The 27128-nt window shown below is 44.4% G+C and overlaps 1 protein-coding gene across 2 annotated transcripts in view; it reads right to left on the reverse strand.

Annotated features, from left to right (window-relative positions):
• Positions 1–27128, reverse strand: part of RETREG1 (reticulophagy regulator 1) — a 130916-nt gene that overhangs the window by 30058 nt on the left and 73730 nt on the right. Inside the window, exon 1 of one of the 2 annotated variants that reach the window (XM_081825923.1) lies at positions 13631–14077. The exons of the other annotated variant lie outside the window; for it this stretch is intronic. Within the exon in view, the coding sequence (XP_081682049.1) occupies positions 13631–13665 (35 nt within the window). The 5' untranslated portion in view covers positions 13666–14077. Of the gene's footprint in view, positions 1–13630; positions 14078–27128 lie in introns of those variants that run through there. 2 annotated transcript variants of the gene reach the window in all.

Raw genomic sequence — 27128 nt, forward strand, 5'->3', positions numbered from 1 at the left:
CATGCAATGAAAGACACAGACATAGATGTATCCTTTAATCATTGCCTTGAAAGATAGTCTATGCTTCCTGTATTTTCATCAGAATTGAATCTACCGTGCACATTTCTTCTCTTTATTTTCTAGCTTGTGTTACCATAATGCATTTTCAAGAAATGGAAAAAATGGCTCATCAAAATGTTGGGTTCTATAAAAATTAATTGTTTTTTTTTTTTAAAGATTTTTATTTATTTATTTGAGAGAGAGAATGAGATAGAGAGAGCATGAGAGGGGGGAGGGTCAGAGGGAGAAGCAGGCTCCTCGCTGAGCAGGGAGCCCGACGCGGGACTCGATCCCGGGACTCCAGGATCATGACCTGAGCCGAAGGCAGTCGCTTAACCAACTGAGCCACCCAGGCGCCCAAAAATTAATTGTTTTTAAAGAAGGATATGCCTTTGTTCCTCGTGTTATACACAAAAAAGGCCTTGTACTTTCGAATCTATGTCATCTTTAACAAAGTTTTCCAGGTCCAGCATGGTCTGGATGACCTGTCTACACAGCATAGCCAGCACACACCTCAGATGCTAAGTACATGGTTTGGTTCACACAAAAATTAAGTTCACTTTGAATATATAGCCAGCAGGGCCAGGAATGAATCAACTCTGTGAATCCTGTTAGGAATCGACTCTTCAGAATCACAAGAGCAAATCAAATTAACATTCTTTTAACAAATTATGGCTAAGGAATGGAGGGGTTATAACAACACGCAGGCCAGTGGCACGGCGACCACAGAAGTCCCGGGGAGGCTACTCAGAGGTCCGACTCCTTCACAGAAGGAGCTCGGGTTGCTTGGGATCCCTTTTGGGATCATGCCAACCTTTGAATACCTCAGGAAATCAGAGGGTCCTAATGGACATGAAGTGGAGTGCTGCTGGATGAGATAATCAACACCTTCTGCTCAAGGATTTTAAACTCTGGAAGGGGTCTGTCCCTTCCCATGTTTACGTGCAAAGCTGACTTTACAGAAACTCTGAATAAGTCCTCTACTGCTATTAAATAAACAGCATTTACTTTCTTACGTCAAGAACATGCCTAGAAATTTGTATTAACTTGAGAGAGGACTCTTTAAAGCTAGCAATGTCCCTTAAAACATCCCTGGAGATATTGATGGGAAAGAGAATCTTTGACAGACAGTGGTTATCAGGGACACGTCCAGTACTGAAGTCCAAGTGCTAAATCTCAAGCCAGAGGGGTTCCCAGCAAACAGGCCTCCTAGGCAGCTGAGAAAGGCCCAGTCTACTTCCATGTCCGAGGTGGAGAGGGCATGTGAAATGCTTATGGTCTTGCCATGGAAAAACTGAAAGCCACGTAAGGAATTCCGTCCCTCCTTTACAGGGATCGCTGACTTCCAGGCACTCAGGTGCCCTGCCAGCCTGCCCTTCTGCAGGCTCCATCACTGGACCTGGGAAGGTGGCTGACACGCCACAGCTTCATTTGCTTTTGTACGGTCAGTAAATCACACAACTAGGAATTCTGTGTTTGGTCCAAGCAGGAACCTAGGACTGACTTCACCGGAAACATGTTGCTGGAGATCCCAGAGGTGGGGGTAGGACGTAAGGGCATATTTTCCCAAATCAGTGGGTGCTGTAAATGTCAGGGCCTAATTACCCGGGAGTGCTTAAATCTTCCTTTCTCAGATTTGCACCATGGGGTTTAAAAGAGCTATCATATCCCACCCTTATTTATTGCAATAACAGTGGTCACTGTTAAGCTCCTCTTTCAGGATTAGATAACGTCTTCCTCCCCTTCCCTAGGATGGTATAGATCACCTATTAATTCTAAACCGTATTAATGAGAAGTTGGTATGACTATTCTTAGACTCAGGGTATAACCTGAATGCTGGCTGGCAACACGCTTGGGGCATTCTGCTCATTCCAGTAAAGATGAGCTTACCTATATGTGCCGGGGGAGTTATGAAATTGCCAAATGACTTCAGGCTTGGAACAAAGACTGGTGTTCTTGCATAAAACATACCCCCGTGAATTAGCTGTGATTTCTAGTCTCATTTCTTTAAAGAGAAGCAAGAATTTAATGACAAATCAAACACCTCACATAAGGATCTTTCTAAATTTTTATCCCCCACCAACCTTTTTAGTTGTTTGTCCACTTTTTTTTTTTTAAAGCAGTATTAGGAATTTCCTCTCTCCAATACATTCCACTTGGTTTTCACAGAGGTAAACAGCTATCTCAGGATATAAGTCTACCTATTCTACCAAATGTCAAAGTGACTGATTTAAACAAGAGCAGTTCATTTCTCCCTCACGGACAGCAGAGCGTAGTGGCCCAGGGCTGACATGGGATCTCTGTAATGTAGTAGACCTAAGCTCTTTGTATCTTTTGGCTCAGATACTCTCCACATCGCACTTCACTGCATGGGCCAGGACAGTCACTGCAGCTCCTGCCACGCCATCCACGTGGCCATCCAGGTGGTAGTCAGCAGGAAGGGAAAAGGGAAGCAGAGAGCACTCCTTTCCCAAAGGTCATGCCTACGAGAGGCATGCAAAGCTTCCATCCACCTCTTGCTGGTTGGAACAGAGTGCCGGGGCCATGCATAGCTGCAAGAGAGCCTAGGAAATGAAATTCAATGACCGGTGGTCGTCATCCAGCTAAAACTTGGGACGCTGTTACCAGAGGAAGGGAAACTGAGTGTTTGGGAACAACGAGCAGAATCTCCCACAATGATACCCCTTTGATCTCTTATTTCATTTACATAATTTATCGTTAAAAATGATACAATTACTGTAGCAACCACAATGCGCATTGAGAGACTGGCAAATACGAACGCTGACTTGGTAGGAACACAACCCAAATGGGGGAAGCAGATAGAGACCAGAGGAGACATTTTCTGTAAAGGATCAGATAGCAACTCAGTCATTACAGCAGGGGTGCAGCCAAAAACAATATGAAAATGAAAGAGCATGGTTGTGCTCTGATAACATTTGACCTACAAAAGCAGGCTGCAGGGTAGATGCGGCATCTGAGCTACTCTAGTTGGCTGGGTTCTGGGCTTCATGGGCCTGAGCCATGTGGCTACACGGCAGTGAGGGGAGCCACTGATTAACTCAGCCAGCTAAGTGGGAGCTGGTCAAAGAACGTCTGCTATTCGAACACCTCTCTCCGCCTCGTGTATTGCGCATGTACCAAATGCTAGGAACTGCATTAGGAGTTTTATTACATTATCTCTAATCCTCACTTCTATCTGATACAGCGGGTAAAATGCCCCCATTTTCCAGATTAGAAAGCCGACACAGCCAAGAGCCAACCACACTAGGATCAAAACCCAGGTCTCACTGGCTCCAGCCCACTGGACGGTGGTCAGATGAGGAAAGATAGCCCCACTGCCAATAACACATGAGATCTAAGCACACAATTTCTTATCCTATTACCGGTGAAGCTGTTATATCTGCCGGATTTGACTGAAAGTATTACAGTGAGAAAGGTTTCCTTCTGATCTCAAAATAAACCTTGCTCTAGAAATTTATCCAGGTTTTAGCCAAGAGGCATCTCACCCTCAGATTTTTCCTGGGTAAAGCTGCTAAGGTCTCAAGCTCTAGAACACCGATAACTAACGGAAAGGAAAAAGTCAAGGCGCTATCGATAGCCTTGAAAGCTTTTCAAGTCTTTCCAAGTTTATCTAAATTAATAAAGATTATCGCTGCAGTCCTACTCTCATCCTTGCCCTGACGCCCTTACGATTCACTCACACAACTGGTCCGTCCTCCCCGAGCACGGCAGACCACACTGATGTGTCATAACACTCTTTCCAGGACCTTCTCGACAAGGACTCACAATCCTTCTCAGAGCTCCAGGCACCATTTCTAGTTTACAGGAGCCGGCATGAGAGAATAAAGCCATTTGCCCTCAAACTCTCAACAGTAGCCTCATGGAACACAATAGCGGTGCATTTTTCCCTCTGCTGTGCCCAAAATGGAATGATCAGTTCCTTCTCTTATTGTCGGTGCCGTGTTTGCTGTGTCTTACTTTACTAAGCAAATCTCTTCTTGTTTCAGCAAGCAAACAGACTCACCCTAGGCTTATAGTTTATCTCCGTGTGTGTTCCTTTTATAACGAGATCTACATCTCAAAGTCTTCCTTAGTACAAACAAATATGCTTCTAAAGGGAAGTTTTCAAAATATTTCAGAATGGGGAAACTACGACTATTTACAATTCATGTTCAGTTTAATTACTTTGGAAGGAAAGTTATCTGCTACAAGCTACTCTAAAAACATTCTGTTAACTTTTTAGAAAGAGGGAGCCACGTTTAGACATACATATGCCACAGAATCTGTGATTTGTGCATACAAGAGTATGTATGCTCTAGGAAGTAGACACTGGGAATTTCTGAAAAACATAAACTCATTTGCAATCCCTTCACCTTATCCAAAAATGGAGTTTATAGGTATAATGTTTTTTAAGATTTGCGAGAGAGCACATGAGAGAGAGAGAGAGCGCGAGTGTGCATGCGCACAAATGAGGGGAGGGGCAGAGGCAGAGGGAGAAGCAGACTCCCTGCTGAGCCGGGAGCCTGGAGGGAGGGTCGGTCCCAGGACCCCAGGGTCATGCCCTGAGCAGGAAGGCAGACGCTTCACCGACTGAGCCGCCCAGGCGCCCCGTAGGTATAATTTTTATAGGCATAATTTGAAGATGCTTCACTGATAGATGAGTTTGTTTTCTTTTTTTTTTTTTTAAAAAAGCATTCACCTACATTCCAACTACCACCCCCCACCCCCAACCCCTTGCAAGGCAAGGAATTCACAGTCTGGCGATTCCTCCCCAAAGCCTGCTAACAGCCACAGAGCAACATCCTTCATAGCCCTTGGTGGCATTTACCCAGTGGGTGATAATCATGCCCAGGGCAGGCCCACCTTGCAAAAATGAGGCTGAAGGAGGGAAGAGAGCTTGGCCTGGCTTGGAAGGCTCCCAGGAGGCTCCTTCCAAGACCGTCACTTCATCTGTCTCCCTAATAAGGGGATTAGCTCGCCCATGTGAGGCACAGCCACACACCTGTCCTCCCGACCGCCCCCTAACTTGTGCTTTCTTCCAGGGACATCCGGGACACTCTCTACCCCACTGTTTCCCAACTTCGGCATCAGAACACTGTGACCTGGACGGACGGCCATGTGTCACTACATCCAGGGACTCAGAGAGACAGCAGGCCGCTCACCGTGTGAAGGTCCACGGGGAGCCCAGGGATTCGAGGGCGAGTGGAGGAGAGAGAAGTAGAAAACATTCAGGGAAAGGCAGATCAGGGGTAGAACTGTCATGCCCGATTTCATCTCACTCGCAGAAGACACTGAACGAAGTAACAGGACTCTGGCCGAAGAGCCAGAAGCCAATATGCCCCCCGCCCCCAGGAAGTCATTTTTATTTTTCCATTTGGAGTTTACTGGTGGTTCCACAAGAACAGTTAGAAAAAAGGAAACACAGCTTTAACTCACGTCTGCCTGGTGGTCCTTCCTCTTGAGTTTAGGCTCGTTCCTGTTACACATTCTTACTGGGCTGCCAAGTGGCCAACCGGCCCCAGAAACAAACTGAAATCCCTGGGTTTTAGTTGAAAGAGAAGTTTTCTGAAGAAAATTACTGATTTTCAAAGCAGGCTTTCTTTAAGCCCTGCCAGCTGATGCCCTATTTTCTCGGACACAAAACTGAGGCATTGTGTTTCCTTCACCCTGTCTCCGTCCCTTAACTAGCCTCCTCTGGAAATGAATAGCTTTTTGTCTCCTAGTCCAAGTTTAAAATGAGGTGGATGGAACTCTTAATTTTCTGTTTCTTCATATATGTGTATCTATGGAATCTGTGTGTGCCACAGGTGACCCTCTTGGTAACTGCTGCACCTCACTCTTGTCCACAAAGGACATTTATAGGTCACTTATAAAAGTACACAGAAGGGGCGCCTGGGTGGCTCAGTCGGTTGAGCATCTGACTCTCGATTTCAGCTCAGGTCTTGATCTCAGGGTGGTGAAATCGAGCCCCACATCAGGCTCCGAGCTCAGTGTGGAGTCTCCTTGAGATTCTCTCTCTCTCCCTTTCTCTCTGCCCTCCCCCCACTCATGTTCTCTCTCTAAATAAATTTTGAAAATCTTAAAAAAAAAAAAAAGGACATAGAGAAATAAGAGATGTATTTGAACAAAATGGTGCACCTTCATTCAGGAGATGCAACCCCACACCAGGCACACAGCTTGGGGTCCGAGCCAGGGATGGAGTCCAGCTCCCCACAGGTTCTCTCAGCTGGATGCCTTAGTACCCAGCCTATGCAGTCATGGTGGGGGTGGCCCTCCAAGGGAATGGGGCTAAAAGACTCAGGGGAAGAAGAACATAGGGAAATGCATTCCAGAGGGCCCCAGATACTTGTTAGAGATGAGCTATAATTTTACCTCCAATTGACTAAATCCGAGATAGAAATATGATCGTTTACAAGATTCACCATGCTCACAAGATTAAAACATACCACTTGGACAAGAGACACGTGCATGTCTTCTTGAACCTGAACTTCCTCCTACTCTGCTCACTGACAGTGTTGGGCAGACATCCTTGCTTCCCCAAAAGAGGTAAATACTTTCACTCAACACAGGTCTGCAGCATAATACCCATGCTCACTCGGGCTAAAACAATCCCAGGAAGGGTCAAAACACTGCGAATCAAACATACAACCCCCATGGCCCTATTCCAAACAGAAAGAACACACAGACCACCTAGACCTGACCAGCTGGGAAGGCAGTGGGAAATTCTGCATCTCCCCTGGCCCGGGGCCACGCCTTGGAGAGAGTGGATGGTCTGTTGCGTATCTTCCACACAGGTCATGACTGCGATCAGGATATTCACAAGGATCAGACCACACATGGTTGAGGTGTTTCCACTCAAAAGTAAAAGTTTTGTACTGCTCCAGGCAATGTTTAACCTATGTAAGTACTATTGTTATTAACTACTTTCTGAAGCCTTACCATGAGTGATTCACTATACTAAATATTTAGTATGGATTACCATATTTGATCTATAAAACAAACCTACAGAGTAAGTATTATCATCCTCATTTTACTGATAAAGTGAGAGGTTAAGACACTTGCCCGAGGTCACCGAGCTAGTAAATGGTGAGGCTGATACCTGCAGCCAGGATTGAAAAAAGCTTTGCATAATTCTAAGACCATGCCTGTAGTCACTCCACAGATGGTTAAAATAGCTAACTGTTTATGCCTAAAGATATGAGCTTCAATTGACTGGAAAGTTATTCTATACAAGTAAGTATAGTCATCAAGAAACTAGACCCCTGGAGTATTCCTCTGTTAGGAAGAGAGATGTCATTGGTCTGTGATTCTGCTAAGGGCAGGAATAGGAGCCAGATCAAACTTTCACCATAGATATCTTCTCAAATGAAAAATGACAAACATTTTATAAAAACATAGATTAAGTAAACATTTTTTTCTCTTTTTAGAAGCTTTAAAATAAAGCCCCCAAATTCTCTGACATTCTTCCCAAGAAAAAGTGAGGTCCATTTTCCTCTCTCTTGAAATCTAGATTTCTTGGTTGTTTGACCAACAGGACATGGTAGACATGATTCTGGGCCCAGTCCTCAGGAAACCCGCAGCTCATATCTCACACCCTTTGATCAATCATTCCCCAAATGAGAAAAATTAAAGCGGTATATCTCACTCACATATACACGACAAAAACAAAACAATGTTCAATAGTATAGTAATAATAGATATGGGAAAATCTAAAGATGAGACTATTTTGTAGGCATTAAAAAATGCTTCCAAAGTATTTATATGCCATTGGGAAAATGCTCATGAGAAAAAAAAAATCCCAACATACAAAATTGTATGTATCATATACAGTTACTGTAATTTTGCCAAGAAAATCTGTCCAAAGCACTAGAAGATAAAACATAACAGGATTTTTTTAGGGTCATAAGATTACAGATGATCTTTTCTTCTTTATATTCTTTTCTCCCCCATACTGTTTTCATTTCCCCAAAGGAAAAGTTATCACATTTCGTGGAAAACAACATTGCGTCTGAGATTTCCCCTCAGCAATGCCCTGCATGCAACATACCTTCGATGGGACCCAGATTTACACAGTGAAGAAAGACAGCAAGACAACCGAATGGCCTTTGGCACAGGCTCGCTCAGGAGGGGACAAAAGGCTGGGATAAGGTAAGCTAACACAATGGGCTCTCCCTCTGTCAGGCCAGCCCGGGGACACACCTCTCGGTGGCCCACCATGCAGTAGCTGCAGGCTTCCTCTGGCATTTGAAACCCAAAAGACCTTTATCACATTTTAGGGATGGCAAAGAATTGTCACCCTGTGTTTGCAAAATAGAAATCAGCTTTACCAGGAGCTTGATTAGCGGAAGCTTTGGGGGACTGTGAGGTTCGGAGAAGCGTGCTGCTGGTTAACTGGAGATTAAGAGATCTCATACAAAACCAACTCGCTTGCTACAAGGACAGACTGTATTGTTCTCCATGTCTTTAATCAATTTCAAATATTAGCCCAGCTGGGTCGAAGTAGGATTTCAAAAGTGGTAAACACGTTCTGTGCCCGAGAGACATTTTCTAAGACTATGCCGGAGGGTGGAAGAGAAATGAATCATTAATTCCTTCCACAAACCTTTACTGAATGCCTGGCCTGGCCTGGGGCCTATAAATGAAGAGGAGATAGCACGGTTAGAACTCAACACTAACTCTTGCATCCGACCACAATCCCTCTGTGTGCTGGTGTTGACCCCCGCCAGCTTGCGAGAACCAATTTTGTGCATCTTTTCCCATCTCCACTTTCGGTGACCTCCTATGGGTGGCCTGAAAAGCAATCAACGAATGCTAAAGGTCAGGGGAGCCTGGGTGGCGTGGTCGGTTAAGTGTCCGACTCTTGGTTTCTGCTCAGGTTCTGATCTTAGGGTCCGTGAGTTTGAGCCCCACGTCGGGCTTCATGCTCAGCTTGGAGTCTGCCTAAGGCTCTCCCTCCCTCTCTCTGCGCCTCCCGCCTTCTGCTCTCTCTTTCTTTAAAATAAATCTTAACAAGATGCTACAAACCAGAGCTTCCCCTCCCCCAGAGAGCTGGCTGTTAAACCTTTACCAGCACAGCATCGCCAACAAGGCCCATTGAGGGGCTCCTTCATCTTTCTCTCACTCACTTCCAGCTACTCTGTCCTTCCTCCTTGTGTGCCAAGCATCCGGCCACCATCTAACTCTGCCTCACTGCACCCTTCAAAGGGCAACTCCTTCATTTCATGGCTGTGTGAGCCGCTCCAGAACAGGGCAGTATGATCTGTGAGCGAGCGAAATTGCTATTACACTTACAGTTTTAGAGGCTCAGTGGCTTTCCTCAACCAAAATTTTAAGTCTTAACTGTGTAGTACGACAGGTCAAAGAACAGCACTTTTCAGAGTCCTGTATTAGCAGTCAACATGTTGTTTCTTAATCGCTACAAATGCACATTGTCCTTTTGATGATATTCCATTTATCGGTGAAGTATTAGATCTGAGTAAAACATAAGCAGATGAGTCTGCACAATCGAAAAACAATTGCAACCTGGAATTTCCAAGGGGGCATCCTGTCAGCGCCCTCTTCCTGTCCCGTGGTTAGCAAGACATCAAATCACCCTTCCTTACCCGGGATTTACAAGACACTTGTCCAAACAAAATGAAAAGTGGAGCCTGTCGCACACTCAGGGCCCGCCCCACTGGGTCAGACTCTGTCTAAAGTTGCTATCTTTCTGTAGGAGGTAAGGTCCCCAACAATAAGCCCAAGCACCTATACGGGTCTGTAGCACCACGTGGGGGACCCAGTTATCTGCCCCCGATGGAGATCACAACCTACTCTGTCAAAAACAGTGCTGTCGTTAACTTCCAACATATCAACCGGCAGCCTCGGATTTTCTCGATATCTAATTTATAATGATTTCTGAAATACCTATCCAGCTGATTCCCAACTTACAAACTTATTATATTCCAAAAGTTAGTGTTTTTACCCTTTAGAATCCATGCTCCACGAGAAGTTATAAATGCCAGGCCAATTGACAAATGTGTATTTCCTCATAATGTCTCTGAAGAACGTGAGTGGTCCTGTAGCCCCAAGCCCCCTGCTTCAGACCCTCTAATGAATTCTCACCTCTGAATAACATCCAGCCTCCTACCCTGGCCTCTAACCCTGGGAGCCTTGGCCTTCCTCCTGTGCATTGCCCTCCATCCCCGCCTCTCTGTTCCTAGCAGGCATCACTGTGTACCCCTCTCGGGGTCTGAGCCCATGCTGGGTCCCCCTCCCAGAGTGTACCCTCCCCACACCCCCACGTGGCCGACTCCTTCAAATCTCAGCTCAAGGACACCTCCTCGGAGAGGCCTTCCTATCACACACGTCACGTATTCTGCCACATTACTTTTAGCCCTTATTATCTAAGATATTGGTGTTCTACACAACAGATGGATCATTGAACACAGCAACAAAAAAACTAAATAAAAAATAAAATAAAATAATTCTTTCCTTATTTTTTAACTTGTGAAGTGTCTGTCTGCCCCGTTCCGACAGTATGACCTGTGAAAGCAGGGGCGTAAGGCGTCCCCCTGTCGCCCAGGGCACAGCACAGGGCTTCGATGCCTCACCTGATAAACGCGTACAGAGTCACCCAGTGGATGTGTGGACGGGAGGATGTCCTGTGGATGTGCTTCTACAAGAGGACACGTTCAGAGCTCCATCGCAGTAGCCTAGGGTCCATCCCCTTCCTGGCAGCTGGACCAGGAACTGTCCCACCTGCTCAGGCCTCCCTGACTCCCCGCTCCTAGAGACACCTGAGGGCCACCCTGCTGCCTCCGAGGTGGGGACTGAAGTGGGGCAAGGGACATGTGGAGCCAGGCCTCTGGCCCATGGCTAATTTTCCTCACCTCTCTCTCCATGGTTACCGCCCCCACATTTTTCCTTCTCCTCAGGGGCCCAGTGCTTCCTGCTTGGGTCTCTGCCTTCCATGCCCTGCTTTAGAATGGCATCTTTCACACCCTCTCCCCTCATATCCTGACCTTGACACTGGCCCGGAGTCTGTGGAAGTTCTTACCAAGAGTGTCTATTTCTGGCAACGCCGTAAACAACAAGGAGGAGGAGGGTCTCTCCCCTGCCCGCTCCCCTCCCAGGCAGTTGCACTCATGTTGGTCCATTTGGTGAGTATAAAATGGTGCCTTGGAGCCCCGGGTCCCTTGGTGCATACAGCAGTCAGGCATGGTGTGCCTGGAGCTTCCCAGCATTTGGTTTCTACCGACTTCCAACACTAAATTCGGAGTTAGCTCCCTGTCTGTTACAGAACAATCCAGGTCACCAAATTGCAAAATGGGACTAAAGTAACATGAAGAAGCCTGAATGTGAAATTCAACCAGAACCTGCTGAATGTGAGTGCTAACAACAAGTTTTGTCAGCAGACCCAAGACTATAATAATTATTTCTCTTTCAGACATGGCACCAGAGGAGTGATCCAATGGCATCTGATCTCAAATTTAGTAAGAGTAAAATTCCCTCTCAAAAAAAAAAAAAAGAGGCAAAACAAAGTATATTGTATAGAAAACCACCAACTGTTAAAAGCTGGCATTTATCTCATCAAAATAAAAAGTGGAGGCAGGGGTCTACCACTTCAAAGGAGTGAGAAATAGTTTCCCATTTTCAGAAAATATATTACTAGTCCTTGGTAATAACTATCATTAGATATATGTATATTATATATACTTAGTCTTCTTCTTGTCTGTTTATCCTTAGTAACCAGTAAAACATTCTGAGAAAAAGATCTTTGTTTACTTAAATCTAAAACAGTTAAATCAAAATATTTATAATTACCAGAAATTACTTACTATTTAATTGTGATAATGTTACATTTCATTAAAGTCATCTTTATTACATTTCTGTCAAATCTCTCCCTTCAGTTTCTAAAATGATCAGGTTCCCTAGATATTTACTGCAGGTACTAAAATGCTTTATAAATACATTCAACAAGTAGTTATTAAAAATACTTATCCTGTGCAAAATTCTATGCAGAGAGTTGGCAGGAATGCCAGGACGCAAAGAGAAAAAGAGAAAGTCCTGCTTTCAGAAATGTTCAAATTGGGGGGAAACACAATTATCAGTAGATCAACCCATCATCTCAAACCTAAACTGGCATTTACATTTCTCTGAAAATGTTTTCTTAACTGGTTAGTCCATGTCGTCCCAAGTCTAGGCACTTTTATAAACGTCTTCAAGTACTTGATTTAATGTCTCATTTTATATAGAAAGTTGTTTCATTATTAAATTAAATGTCAACTGAATGTCCCCTTTAATGTACTGGGAGGGAATCTGGAAGAAAATAAAGACTAAAAACCTAAAAAGAATCCTTTAAGGCGACGAGTACAACTGATTATAGTCAACACACACACACACCACGTAGCCATGGCTGAAAAGGGATGCATTTCTTTTTTTCTTTTTTTGGAGGGAGTATAACTGACACCAATACTACATGAGTTCCAGTGATTGGACAGTCTATACATTACGCTGTGCTCACCCAGGTGTAGCTGCCGTCTTTCCCCACACAACACTAAGACAATACCGTTGATTATATTCCCTAGGCTGTGCCTTTAAGGGATGCTTATCTTTAATAGAAGGACAAAACAATATTTGGGCGTTCCTGTTCCTAAAGAGTTACCAGTTTCTACTTTTTCTGGCAAAAAGACTGTCATTTAACCCCTTTTCCTTTTTTTTTTTTTAAGATTATTTATTTGAGAGAGCGAGCGAGCACGCCTGTGGGCTCATGGGGGTGGGGAGGGGCAGAGGGGGAGAGAGAGAGAGAATCCCACGCAGACTCCCCACTGAGCATGGAGCTCCACAGGGGGCTTGATCCCAGGACCCCAAGATCATGACCTGAGCCACCCAGGCACCACCCCCCCTTTTCCAACAGCTCTCTTCCTCCTTCCAATCTGAATCTCAATGACCCTACTTAGAATTCCCGTGAAACTGATTCATACAAATTTTGTGCAGACAGCCACGGGGCCAGAAATGGAGACTTTCCCAATAGGCACATGCTCTGCCCATGTTAGCAGGACTAACTGTCTGCTTCTCTTCCTGGCTCTATCCCTTTTCTTAGAGCTCAGTGTTAACAAAAACACTGATAGAATTAATATACCGCATGTGGGGGCCCAACAGATCACACTGCCAAAGATAAGAACTGTGGCAGAAAAAAAGTGTAGTTAGGTCAAAATTGGCTTATTGGCCTAATGTTTAACCTTTAGGAGTGTTCAAACATTTGACAAAATATTCACTGGCTTAGATTTCCAACAACCGTCATGTCAAGTTAACAAACACCAAAAAATTCAATTAGATTCTATGTGGTACAGGGAGAAACACTTCTGTAAAAATTCAGGCCATCCCCCTCCTTGTTCCAGAAAAACACTTATTTGCCTATGTTTCTAAGTGCCTATTAAGTGAATTTTATGTTTCTCTCTTCGTGCCCAAGAAAATTCTGTCCCGGAACTGAGGGAAGGCATTCCTCTTCGTTTTAATTTTAAGCTACTTTCGAAATTAGTGATAATGTTTTCAAAAAGACAACTAGCACATGAAATAGACTCAAGAAAAAGTAAATACATATCAGAATTACCTTTGGCCTGGTCCAAAGTTGTCAGCTTCAGGCATTTCTGCCCTGTAAAAACACTGACCGAGTGGACGGGGCTGCAGACCTCGTGTGCTAGAAAGTCTTGTTCTCCACTCACCAGCAAGTAGCAGGAGGGAAGATCCCCCGTCGTCAAGTCCCCTCCTCTGGGGAAAAAAGCTCTCCTCCCTTACTCAGAAGGTAGGTGTTTAAAAACTTCCAAAGCACCTGCCTGCCTTGAATGAAGCTAAGAGCCAGGTTATGATGACTGTCCCCTTCTAAAAATAAATAGGTCACCTCTTACTCCCAGTGCCATGACAGGCGGCTGGGGGCAACCATTTTCTCTTCAGTGGTGTGAGAAGGTGTCACCGCCCAGCTATTAACCTTTATTGGGATGACTTCACCTAGACCTGCCCACTCCTTCTCTTTCCTTTTTTTTTTTTTCCTGGCACAACGAGGCACCCATCAAAGGGCGGCGTGGCCACAGGGAGCCTAAAACTTCAGGCTGGGCTATCAGATCTCCAACTCATAGGAGGAGGGTGGGGGCGGAGAGTGAAATGGGCCGAGCTTGCCAGAGCTGAGAGCCTTGTTTGTTCTGAAAATGCTTAGCCTCTCAGCAAAAGATCTTTTACTGAAAAGAAAAACAACACAAGGAACAACTGTGTTTTGAGGGACGCTGTTTTGCCAGAAAATCTTCCTTTGGGTCATCTAGATTTCTCAACTCAGAAGGAGTTTGCACACGAATGAGCCCACATGTTCCTCTGGGCGGCAGGACGTCTCCGGCAGACTTCCCTCTGTCATCGGGGAGCAGCCTGACATTGGCGCACGGCCCGGCTGTGTGCCCGAGATATTTTTATAGCTTGGCTCATCACCCTGGAGGAGTACTCAATCACCAAGTACCCTCATTGGTTGCAGCTTCTAAGAGCAGGACAAAAATCACTTCAAGTTTTCTTGCTTCCGAAGTGGCTAGAAGAAAAGGTTGGACCAAGGTGGTCAAAAGGTACAAACTTGCAGTTATAACATAAGTCAGTCCTGAGGATGTAATGTACAGCATGCTCACGATAGCTAACAACACTGTATCACCTGTTTGAAAGGTGCTGAGAAAGTAGATCTTCAAAGTCCTCATCACAAGAAAAAAATTTGTAACTGTGTGTGCTGACCGATGTTAACTAGACTTATCGTGGTCATCATTTCCCAATACATGCGAATATCAAATCATTATGCTGCCTACCTGAAACTAATAGGTTATATGTTAATTATATCTCAATTAAAAAAATAAAGTATAGCTCCTTTGTCATTAAAAAAAAAAGGCTGGGAGAAATATTGCTGAGATTCTTTTAGGAATAGACTCTAAAAGCTTTGTGTAAAAGGTTAAAATAATTTTTTTTTCCTGATTGGGAACATTAGGTAAAGCAGTAAGCAAGATCTAATTATTAAGCAACAATATGCTTTTCTTTTAAAAATGCGTGTGTTCCTTCGTCACTACATAGCAATATATATTTACTGTACATTTTACATTTACATGTGTCATTTCTAGAACATCAAAGAATTGAAAAGTTGAAATGGATTACATGTGAACCTACATGTGAACTGTGAGCTATTTTGTGCCACAATTCTGACTATTCCTTAATATCTCACACAAGATCTAAAGTTCTAGACTTCAAATTCTAAGATTAAGTCGGTGCAGGTACTCAAACACATAACTCAAATACTGTTGACCTTGAAGGCAAACGGTCCTAGCAGAATTCTGAGGATGAGGTTGTGCAGGTGCTTCTCAGACCCAAAGCAATGGGTGCTGTTGTGAGAAATTCCATGTTTAAAGAACTGAAAAGTTCAAACACTGAAAACATCATCAGTGAGACTATTTCAACACTTTTATTTAAAGTTCTCAACCACAAAAAGCTAATTCTAGGATCTAACTCTCTGTTTTAACAGTTCTATCCTGTTAATTTTACCTTTTGTTCTCCTAAACTCCTGTTTTACTATTTTTTTTTTTAATATCTGAGTGCAGTTGTTGTCAAACTTAAGTTGCTGTTTAGAACAGAACTGAATACGTTTCTGAAATCTGTCTCTCAGTGTTAGAGGACAATTACATGATTAGTGTTGTAACAGATGAACCGCTCGTTACTACCATGAAATATTTATTAAAATACTTCCTTTAAGCACTCCTTCACGCATTTTTAAATGACTTGCTCCAACCATGGATTCCCCCTTCAGGTATATTTGTGTGAATTTCTGAAATTCACAAGGGCAAGGAGGGGAAACAGGGATGGCGCAGGTAACAGAAACCAGAGTGAAGCTTCGTGGCTGACACAGCAGGGGGCTTCCTGGCATCGGGGACACCTTCAGCCCTGTGGGGGGGCGGGGTGTTGTGGTTACAAGGGTTCCCCATAACTGCTGACCTGAAATCCACTGGACATCCTGAATGTAAGGCTCCACGGCACACACACATGGGAGAGACCCTGAGGGCCCCAGAAGCTTTCCAACATTCTCAGACTCTGGAAAAGGGACCCCGCAAAGTTAGGTGACCCACTGTGGACAGATCGGGAGAGACTGCAGTGCAGAGTATCCTTGTCACTCCTCCACCTGAAGAGACAGCAGAGCCCATACATTCTGGGAAAAGCTCCTGTGGCCAGACACTTCCATAGTTCAAATTTTCTTGTATCCATACTCTTCCAAAATATGTATGCATCTTTAGTAATATACGTTAAATAAACATTTTTTTTGCAGTTTAATCATATAGTATACGAGCTAAGAAAATCATTGCCATATCAAAGGTAATTGTCTACTTTTCTGGATACTCCTTTTTCTTTTCACATAATCATTGGTTTCAGTTTTTTCTTCCCACTCTTCTGTAACAGCTTTGACTAAGGCTCTGGAACTTTCTATCAGAGACAATAGGAGGGACTCTCCCTCTCTTGGAGATAACAGGGCAATGTTAGCATGAATGGCCAAGTAGTGGGTGCGGGTGTGGGAGTGGGGGAGTCATCGGTCGACAGAAAATTACTAAGACAGGAAGGGTAATTGTTTGCTAAGCTGGCCTAACAGAATTCTTGCTGAAGGCAGGCCAGGCTGATGGAAAATTACCTGGGGGTGTTGGGAGATGAGGAATTTGGTCAGAGATGGAGGGTCATCAGATATCAAGGGGGAGGGATTCTCGCTAAAATGACCTGACAGGATTCTTGCTAAAACTGGGTCCTTGAGGGGGCACCTGGCTGCTCAGTCAGAGGAGCAGGCGACTATTGATTTCGGGGTTGTGAGTTCGAGCCCCATGTTGGGTATAGAGATTACTTAAATAAAAATTTAAGAAAAATAAACCAAAAACTGGGTTCTTAAGAACATACCCAAGGATACAGCCTAGCTGCAAGAAAGCTCAGAGGAAGCCTTCTAGAGTTTGATCTTAAGAATAGGCACATTTTAATTTCTTCTCTCAGCATTCAGTGCTACAAACCGTGTGGACCCTCCAGAGCCACACCATCCAATATGGTGCCACCGAGCACAGGAAATGTGGCTGGTACAGACTGTGAAGACGCAGTAGAAAAAAAACGAATGTAAAATATCTCGTTACTAATTTTTATATTGACTACATCTTGAAATGATAATATTTTGGGCATACTGATCAAATAAAATAAATTCTTAAAATTAATTTCACTTCTTTTTTATTTAACGTGGCTTCTAGAAATTTTAATTTATATACGTAGCTTGCATTATATTTCTAGTGGTCTGTACAGCTCTAGAGCTTTAATTCTCTACTTCTCTGCCAAAATTGGTTTAAGTTAGATATAAAACAAAAGTTATTGTGAGAACAGACTGGCTAACACAATATTACCAACTGTTTCAGAAACATTTCCAGAATTGCTTTTTTTGGGGGGGCGGGGCAGAGAGACAGGGAGAGAGAGAACCTTAAGCAGACTCTACGCCCAGCATGGACCCAGACACGGGGCTCGATCTCACGACACTTAGATCATGACCCAAGCCAAAATCAAGAGTCAGACGTGTAACCGAATGAACCACCCAGGCGCCCCCAGAATTGCTTTTAATCAAAAGGATAAAGGGTAGAGATTTACAAAAGACAATGAATAGGACAGTACTAGAGGAGTCCAGGAAACATTTAGTCCATATGCTAATATCTTCTCCATCCCTCCTTCCCTCCAGCCTCTGAAGACAAGAATAAGATCCCATAAGTAACTTCCCCAAGGCCAGGCTGGGTCCCAAGTTCTTGATCCCCTCCCCTCCTCACTTCTCCAATTTATGCCACCGATTATCCCATCTCCTTTTTTCTTTTTTTTTTTTTTTAAAGATTTTATTTATTTATTTGGGAGAGATGACGAGAAGGGGAGGGGCAGAGGGAAAGCAGACTCCCCACTGAGCAGGGAGCCCGATACAACGTGGGGCTCAATCCCAGGACCCCGGGATCACGACCTGAGCTGAAGGCAGATACTTAGCCGACTGAGCCACCCAGGCGCCCCTATCCCATCTCCAACTTGCTGGTTCAGGACCCTCCCGAATTCTACTGGCTGTTTCCTTCAGCCACAAGTATATCCGGGCCTCTCCCAGAAACCACATCATTGACCACACATCTCCTTCTAGTTACTAAGCTCTGTCTTCTGTTCTTTACAGCCGAAGGTCCTAACCAGTGGTCTGTGGTCATCACTCCTCACCAATTACAACCTACCTTCTGCCCCCACCATGACCCTGGCACTGCTGTCCCTCTGTCCTGCCGCTGTCCCTCTGTCCTGCCACTGTCCCCACGCCTGGCTCAAAGACTCCACTTTCTGTGTGCAACTCCAGCTTCTCTCAACATTCCTTCTCAGTCTCTCTAGATGCCCCTCTTCTAACTGGCTTTCCAACACTGGTGATCTTGAGGGTAGGGCTTCCCCACCCTTGGCCACTCTAATTCTGCAGACCAGAGATGTGCCATGAATCTGCTCCCAGATGCTGCTGATGTTGCTGGCAGGGGACCCACACACTTTGCGAGCACAGTCCTAGCGCTCTAACACTGCCCACCTCCCCTTCCATGCTATACAATCTCCCTAGAAATCTCTTTCTTCCCAGATCTTAACCCCTACCTCAATGCCCAAACCTATATCCCCCACCAGAAACACTCCAGAATTCCAAGCCCATAGGTCCTACCACCCACTAGCTGTGGTGCACAGGAGCTGCCTCTAACTAGCTTACGGAAACTGTTCCTACCTCTTCCCTCTCCTGTTCAGTGATATAAAGTAGGTAGTTTGAGTCAGCCATGGTGGGAGCATTTACACCATGGAAATTAGCAAATGCTACAAATCAGCCACCTCATCCCTACCCATTGTGAGCCAGTTGTTCAAAATTTACCCGCACACCACGGATGACTAACCATCTTAATTAACCTGTGCTGTGTGAAGCAAGGAGACCTTTAGATTGAGAGGGTTCTCAGGCTTTAGCATCGTGCGTTAGCAAACCAAAGTGTAAGTCTGTAAATGCCTCAAGGTTAACCTAAGGATGACCAATTGCAAGCCTCCAATAGGCTTTCCCGAGTAAGGCAACCACTTGAGTGACAGTCAATCAAATAATTGCCTTGCTTTGTTTCCAGTAGTCTCTCCCAAAGTCTTTCCCCTGGCTCCTGTTGGGGGAATGCTCCTAATCACTTCCAGCTTGGTGCCTCCTGATTCAGACTGATTTTTGCACATATAAATTCTTAAAATTTATAATGTGCCTTGGCTTATCTTTTAATTCACGGAAGTCCCACACGTATCTCCAAAAAACAAATCCAAAAAGGACCCACCATCTCTGCAATCTGCCCCTCCCTGAAGTTTTTCTATTTCTTCTCCCATTTTCTTTTTTTTAGAAAAGTAATCCCTCATATCATTCTCAAGTCCATTACTCTGATGCATTTTCTCCATAAAATTTAGCAACATCTCATCTAACTATCTGTTTACATATCTGCTATCTGAATCCCTCCCTCCCAGAGCAGGCAATGAAACTTCCTGTTCATTACTGTTTCTCAGCAATAGTACAAAGCATAGTAGAGCTAGCTCCTAGAACACAACAAACTAGTATTTTTAAGTGATATTATTAGTGAATATAAGTTATGTAAGTGAAGAAATGTTCCAAATGGTCAACAGGGGCAGAGAAATGGGAGCTGTATGCTCTCTTCCTCTCCCTTATGCACAGGGAAGACTCACCATCAGCTTGAACACACTGAGCTATGTTTGTAAGCCACCCTGAGATTCTGTGCTTGCTCTGTTTTTTGTCTTAGTTCAGTCTGGTCTCCTCTGCTGCCTAGGTTAAGGGCAACCAAATGCTTGTGATCAAATATTCTGAGCAGTATATGCCCTGCAAATATATGGTGCGATTATAAGTTATAAGCATATATATATATATATATATTTTTTTTACATTTTTTAAAAAGACTTATTTATTTTAGGGAGAAAGAGGGAGAGAGAGAGAATGTGCTGCACGAGCTGAGGGAGAGAAACAATCCCAAGCTGACTCCACACTGAGCACGGAGCTGACATGGGGCTGGATCCCACAGCCTCGAGATCATGACCCAAGCCGAAACCAAGAGTCAGGCACCTAAGCTACTGAGCCACCCGGGCACCCCGAGCATATATATTTTCAATGTCATATATATTTTCAATGTCATGTCATGTTTTTTGTAAATATTTTATGTACCTTATAAATCACACAAAAATTTTAAAATGTAGAGATAAAATAAACATAAGCATCCTCATAACTGCAAAAAACCCAAACAACCTAGAGGCCTATCAATAAGGGATTAATTGAATTTTGGTGCAATGAGATTCCATGCTGCTGCTAAAAAGGATGAGAGGGTTATTAAAATCTTTCCATGATATGGTTAGCTAAAAAAGAGAAAATAGAAAAGGTGTATAGCCCCATTTATGTAAAAAATGTACATTTTTTTTTGTAAAAATATATATTTATCTATTGATGAAAACACCTGGAAAGGTATGTATGAAGAAAGGGAAACTAAGAAGACAAGGAAGGAAGGAAGTGAAAAAGGAAGGAAAAACATTTCAAAGGATCTACACTGAGGTGTTATCCATGGTTTTCTTCAGTGGCTTAAGGAAATAATGAATATTTTTCATTTTATTCTTTTTGCCCATCTGTTTTTCATAGTTTTCAGTAACAAGTATATACAAGTTGCTCTTATAAGAAAAAAGTTTGTTTTTAAAGACAAAAAAGAAAAAATTGACTTTTAAATGGAAGGGGAATTTTTCTCTGGCTTCTATCACTAATGAAAAATATCTTAAAAAAAATAATAATCTAAAAAAAATAATAATCTAAAAAAAAATCCCTGCTCTTTCACCTGGGAAACAAGGCCTTCCAAAGCACATCCCCAACACACCTCAGGCTTCAGGATTTTCTCTCAAGCCAGACAAGTAACAGTCCCTGTCTTTGAGGAGTTAACTCTTTGGTAACAGAAAGGTATTGGTTGAAAGGAGGAGGAAAAGAAAACCTACGTGAGCCTTCCCTTCACCCATTGACTCAAAAATGTATGAATCCCCTTTCCCCACCTTCCTCATCTCCCACCAAAGACCTCCAGGGTTGCCAACAGAGAATGTTGGAATAAAGTGAAAAAAAGAACATTTTTTTCTTAGATTAAAAAAAAAAATCAAGGGAAAAAAATCAAGGGATTAAGTGACCCTATGTGTATGTGGTGTCAATCACACCACTCAGCAATGACGAAAAATCTGATGAACAATCACAACATGCATAGTAATGAGAAAGATGGTAGCCTCTCTCTTGCTTTCTGGTTGGCGGAATCATACTGAGACTTGTCCTAGATCGGTGACTTTCAGAGCAATAAAAACTTTTTTTCCCCAGATGTTATAACAAACTTTAGTATATGAAAGATACAGCCACCAAAAAGAGTTACTCAGGTTTAAGGGGGGGGGCAGGGCACTGAAACATGGCCTCCACCCTCCCCCCAAAGGCAACCCCTGAATCGAGTCCTTGAAAATCCAGAGTTGCTCAAGATACAGTGGAAAAACTGTGACCTAGATCCTCTGGACAGCCCAGCCTGGAAGAGAAAGTGGAAACCTTTTTCCTCAGTCTCTTTTCATAATAATGAGAACAGAATCAACCCAGTTACCCATTTTATCTTTATACTTTTTTTAAGCTTAGCACACGGAGTGTTTTCTTCAAATTTCTTTTCATCCAAAAATAGCTGGCACTCTAAAACCAAGACATGGAGCCCCTGAAGTCCCTGCCCTCCAGCTTTCTGCTCGACCTTCACCCTTTTCTGGGGGTATCACTGTAGTCAACCTACCTCCCAGCCTAGGAGAGTCCTCAGCTGCACCTCACATCCTGGTATGATAAATAACAGACCCCTTCACGTTCATCCGTGCACCTGTTCAGGCCACCAACTGGACCCAATACCTCACCATTTCTTACCCCTATTTGTTGGAACTTCAATTTGGTAATTTGTGCTGGATTGTCACATAATTTATTTTGGTCTCAGTAGGGACCCCAGCTGGACTCAACTTTGCCACAGACACTCAGGTTGGTCAGCGAGGGCCGCTCACACCTTTCCAAACCGGTCCATGCTACACCCACCATCTGACCTTGCCATGGGTGGAATTGTGCCCCACCCCCAAAGTGGTATGATGAAGCAAAGCTATCTGGAAAGTATGGTTTAGATATGACAGAGTGCAGCTACCCAAGGGATGCTAGAGAAGCCAGCCAGCCTGGGAGGGACGAAAAGGGCAGGAGTGGAAGGATAGAAATCTGGGAGAAGAGTCAGCAAATGGCAGGAGTGGAAAGGGGGTCAAGGAGTGAAGAGAAGCTGGGGGGTAGAAGGGCTAATGGGGAACACGGTAAAGACTCAAGAGCCTTCAAGAGTTGTGTCCTGTGCCAGCTAGATCTTTGTCATGCTGACCGCTATGAGGGCATACTGATGTCCTAACTTTTTGATCAAATATGTTGCTTTAAAAAAGTTCATTATACAGTCGACCCTTGAACAACATGGGTCCACTTATATGTGAATTTTTTTCTGATAAATACAGTTCAGGACTGTAAATGTATTTTCTGGGTTTTTTTGTTTTTTTTTTTTGGAGAGACGGTGCAAGGGGGGAGGGGCAGAGGGAGAGGGTGAGAGAATCTCAAGCAGACTCCATGCTGAACATGGAGCCCGATGCAGAGCTCGATCCCATGACCCTGAGATCACAATGTGCGCTGAAGTCAAGAGTCGGACACTTAACCAACTGGGCCACCCAGGCATCCCTTATGATTTCCTTAATAGCATTTTCTTTTCTCTAGCACTTCATTGTAAGAATACAACATATATATAACATACAAGATATGTGTTAATCAACTGTTCATGTTATCGGTAAGGCTTCTGGTCAACAGTATGCTATGAGTAACGTTTCTGAAGAGTTAAAAGTTATACCTGGATTTATCAACTGTGTAGGGGATTGGTGCCCCTAACACATTGTTCAAGTGTCCACCATAGGTTGCTGATTTTTAAACTATGATATTTAGGAGTTAATGACCATTGGAATCCAAGAAGCAAAGTGTAAACACTGCAAGTAACCCTTTTGAGTAGTCAGTGGGTTCACAACAGCAAGGGTGGGGTAAGGGAAGATGGGGGAGAAGAGCAGGAAATGGTGGTGAACAGAGTACAGGAGTAGCCTCGGGAAACACTGACAGGAGGAAGAAGAGGCAGTCTGGCTATGGCTCAAGGAAGCCCTGAGAAGACTGTGAAACAGGGCAGGTGCTAGGACCTCCTGCGTCACAGCACCCTATGGCACTGGCTTGTTTTTCTGTTGTGTCCTGCATGTCTTGAGACCCACTTCACTGCACTAAACATGGCTTCTAAAAACTCTGGTGTGGGATCCCCTCTCTGAGGGCCTGTTGGTCACTTGTAACCGGTTTCCTTCCTACTTACTCCCCCACTCCTCTCCTTAAAACAGTGGACATATCTCTGTATCAAGCTAATTTCTTTCTCTCTGGCTCCTCCCATCCATCCCCAACCTCCCCTACAGAAAAAACAAAACAAACAAACAAACAAAACACTCTTCTAAAACTCCAGGAGGAATATACACGCTGGTAAAAATCAAAGCCAAGGGGCGCCTGGGTGGCTCAGTCGTTAAGCTCTGCCTTCGGCTCAGGTCATGATCCCGGGGTCCTGGGATCGAGCCCCGCATCGGGCTCTCTGCTCCGCGGGAAGCCTGCTTCTCCCTCTCCCACTCCCCCTGCTTGTGTTCCTTCTCTCGCTGTGTCTCTCTCTGTCAGATAGATGAATAAAATCTTTAAAAAAAAAAAAAAATCAAAGCCAAATGTTCTCATTGGTTCAAGCGCCCCTCGCACAACATACCCATCCTGAATAGTCTTGCTTGCTTTCTTCTTTAAAGCTCTCTTCTAAGTCTGCATATGTATTTCAGGGGTGAAGTTCCTCAACAGAGAATCTCTGGTTCCAAGAAATTTAGAACAAATAGCCATAGGAGAGAAAGAACTCTGGCAGGTCCCAATGCTCTTAGCAAACATCAGGAAATGGAAAATTTCTAAGCCCACAAGTTGCAGAGACAGAGGTCTGTGTGGATGGTAAGAATCGGAGGGATTCTCCAAGAGTGGCCCACAGCTCAAAACAAACATCCTCTCTTGAGCTTAAACATATAATGCTAGACAAAGCACTCATAAGCTGTTTAACTATGGATTGCATAAGACTTATATGTTGATCCTCTTTATCACATTTTGCTTATGTCAGTGTTATAACTTATGTTTCATTCCTTAACTGATAAGATGCTTCCTGGCTATACATTCACCCAGTATTTTGTGGAGAAGCCAAGCTGAAATGAAGACTTTTCAGCTTAACAGTCCTACAATAGTTAATCATCATTTCCATATTGGTTTTGTGGTTATGGGCTGGGTGACCAGAAAGCCTCCTCATCCCTTTTCACCACGTGCCATCTGGCTCCACTGTGGCCTTGGCTGGGTGAGTTCCACCTGCTGACCCAGCCTGAGGGATGAGAGATCTCTCAGACACTGAAAGAACCTCTCCTCCAGGCAATGGGGTTTGGGGAAATGTGCTCCCGGGCCAATATCCTATAGCCTTAAGGCATTTCTGACGAGGAACCAGCCCCTTTAGAAGCAGATGCAACAAGAAAGGCTGAACATCTGCTGGTATTGATAAGTGCGAAAGAAGAGGGCCCTAAGAGACCTCACCACCGCTTCTTGTAGAGGGCAGATTCCTCCAGTAACCTAACGGGACGGCATCTCCTTAGTGCCTCAACCACTGTCGGACTGATAATAAACCCGGTCTCTCGGAAATGTGGTTTGCCTCCTTTCGGCCACCACATGGTTCCAAATGATCTGCTCATAGCAACTTTAAGGCATCCTGTAGTGATTTCATGTCTATCAGGTCATGAGTAGAACCCCGTCCGTGACTAGCAAAACCATGAGCTTTAAAAATAGAGACAAATCCAAATGTGATCTGTAAAGGACCTCGGAAGAGAAACCAGGTCCAGTGAGGCTCTGATGGTGTTCATCCCCGACTTCCTGTCTCTAGGAATTCCTTATGATGGGTTTCCTCCAGCATCCAGAGCTTGTCTCCCATAAGCATACCCCAACTTGTTTTATTTTAATACATTTTAAGTTTTGGAAGAATTTTAGATTTGTAGAAGAGAGACAAAGACAATACAGAGAACTCCCATACACCCCCTCCCCCCACCTAGTTGCTCTGAGTGAACAACTTTTATGACCCCAGTACATTTGTCACAACTAAACCCTAGCATTGCAACGTCCCTAGGAACGGAACTCCAGACTTCACTTGAATCTCACCAATTCCCACCCCCACCCACCTCCTTTTCCTCTTCCAGGATCCCAATTGAGACACCCACACTGCATTCAGTTGTCCTACCTTCTTAGCCTCCTGTGGTCTGAGACCTGCTCAGACTTGCCTTGGTTTCCCCACCTTTGCAGTTCTGAGGAGTATTTTGGAGGTATCAAGTATTCCGGAGAATGCCCCTCAATTCGGATTTGTCTGATGCTTTTCTCACCATTAGACCGAGGTTGTGGGTTTTAGGGCAAAAAGGTCACGACATGAAGGGCCCTTCTCTTCACAGCATGTCAGAGGTTCATAACATCCACATGACTGCTCCCTGGTGATGTGAACTTGCTCACTTGGAAAAGGCAGTGTTTGCCAGGATTCTCCATTATAAAGGTATTGTTTTTCCCTTTCCATGCTGCAGTCTGAAAGCAACTCTAAGTCCAACTCCCATTCACGGGGGCGGGAGGGACGCACAGGGACACAGCTCTACCTCCTGAATGGGGGAGTGGTGACTATAGAATTTGGAATTCCTCCCTCAAGTAGATTAGTCCCCCTCCCTCATTCACTTATTTATTCAATCATTTGTACCGGTGAAGACTCAGCTGGACTCATAAGAACTTATCATTTGGGTTATAATCCAGCGCCCTGTTATTGATTGCATTGCTCCCAGCTGCAAACTGGTTTCTGCCCACCTGCCCCTTCCGATGACTCCTCTTCCCACCCCTTCAGAGACGTGGAGAGACCACCTCATTGCCCTCGTGGCACTGCTCCACTCAACCTGCCCAACCTTGGCCCACACTCTGCCACTGAGCCTGGGGTTACCCGCAGTGTACCCAGTACCCCGCAAGGTTATCTTTTTTCCTTCTCACTCTGCGCCCCACCAGCCAAGAGGCGACACCAGGACCAAACCCAGGGGTCAGAGGTGGCCTGACCCAGGGTAACGAAAGCCTGTGCACCCATCTCCATGGACATATGCAAGACAGGGTACTGTGTATGCTCCTTCTTGGTGTGAGTAGCATCGCTGGAGGTGAGCGGAGTGCGCGTGTGAGCTACTTCCAACGTGTTCTCATCAAAGCCGGGAACAACCTGCCATTTTTTTTTTTCCTTACGCTGATAAAACTTCCAGGATCGAAACCAACTTCAGGTTTCCTTTCCACGTGTGCCATTTGTCCTTACCTTTCATGTTCCTTTCCTATTTTGAGTACTAGAGGAAGCTCACGGTTTAAAAATGGAAATGAGACACTTGGCTTCTTTTACCTGCATCTCTTTTTAGCATCAAACCATGGCAACGCCACACACACAGTCCACCATAAATTTCCATAGTGGATTCACATGGCCAGATGCTGCTTTCCAGCCTCTTATTTATAACCAATGCCAACTGTTTATATCAAACTTGACTTCATGAGACAATGAAACCACGAGTCGTATGGAAAACTGTGGAGGGTAGGGACTTGGGTAAGACTCTTCCTGATCCGGTATCTGGGTCCATCACTAGCAAGTTAAAATTTAAAATCTCCTCAAGTCCTAAATATAAGTGAAGAGCAAGGACAGGCCGTGTCTGAAGCCGTAACAGAGGACAGGAAGCACCATCTGCGGAGAGATGTGCAAGAGAGGACACTATGTGTACATAACGTTTTCCAGGATGATGAGTCCCCTTCTCAGACCCCATGAAAGCACCACTGCCCTCAAGTAAGGAGATGGACAGGGAGTCTTCCCAGGCTCTTCCCTGTTTATAAA

The sequence above is a fragment of the Leptonychotes weddellii genome, chromosome 7, assembly GCF_054177405.1.
Source record: "Leptonychotes weddellii isolate Sample4059 chromosome 7, ASM5417740v2, whole genome shotgun sequence".
Lineage (NCBI taxonomy): Eukaryota > Metazoa > Chordata > Mammalia > Carnivora > Phocidae > Leptonychotes > Leptonychotes weddellii.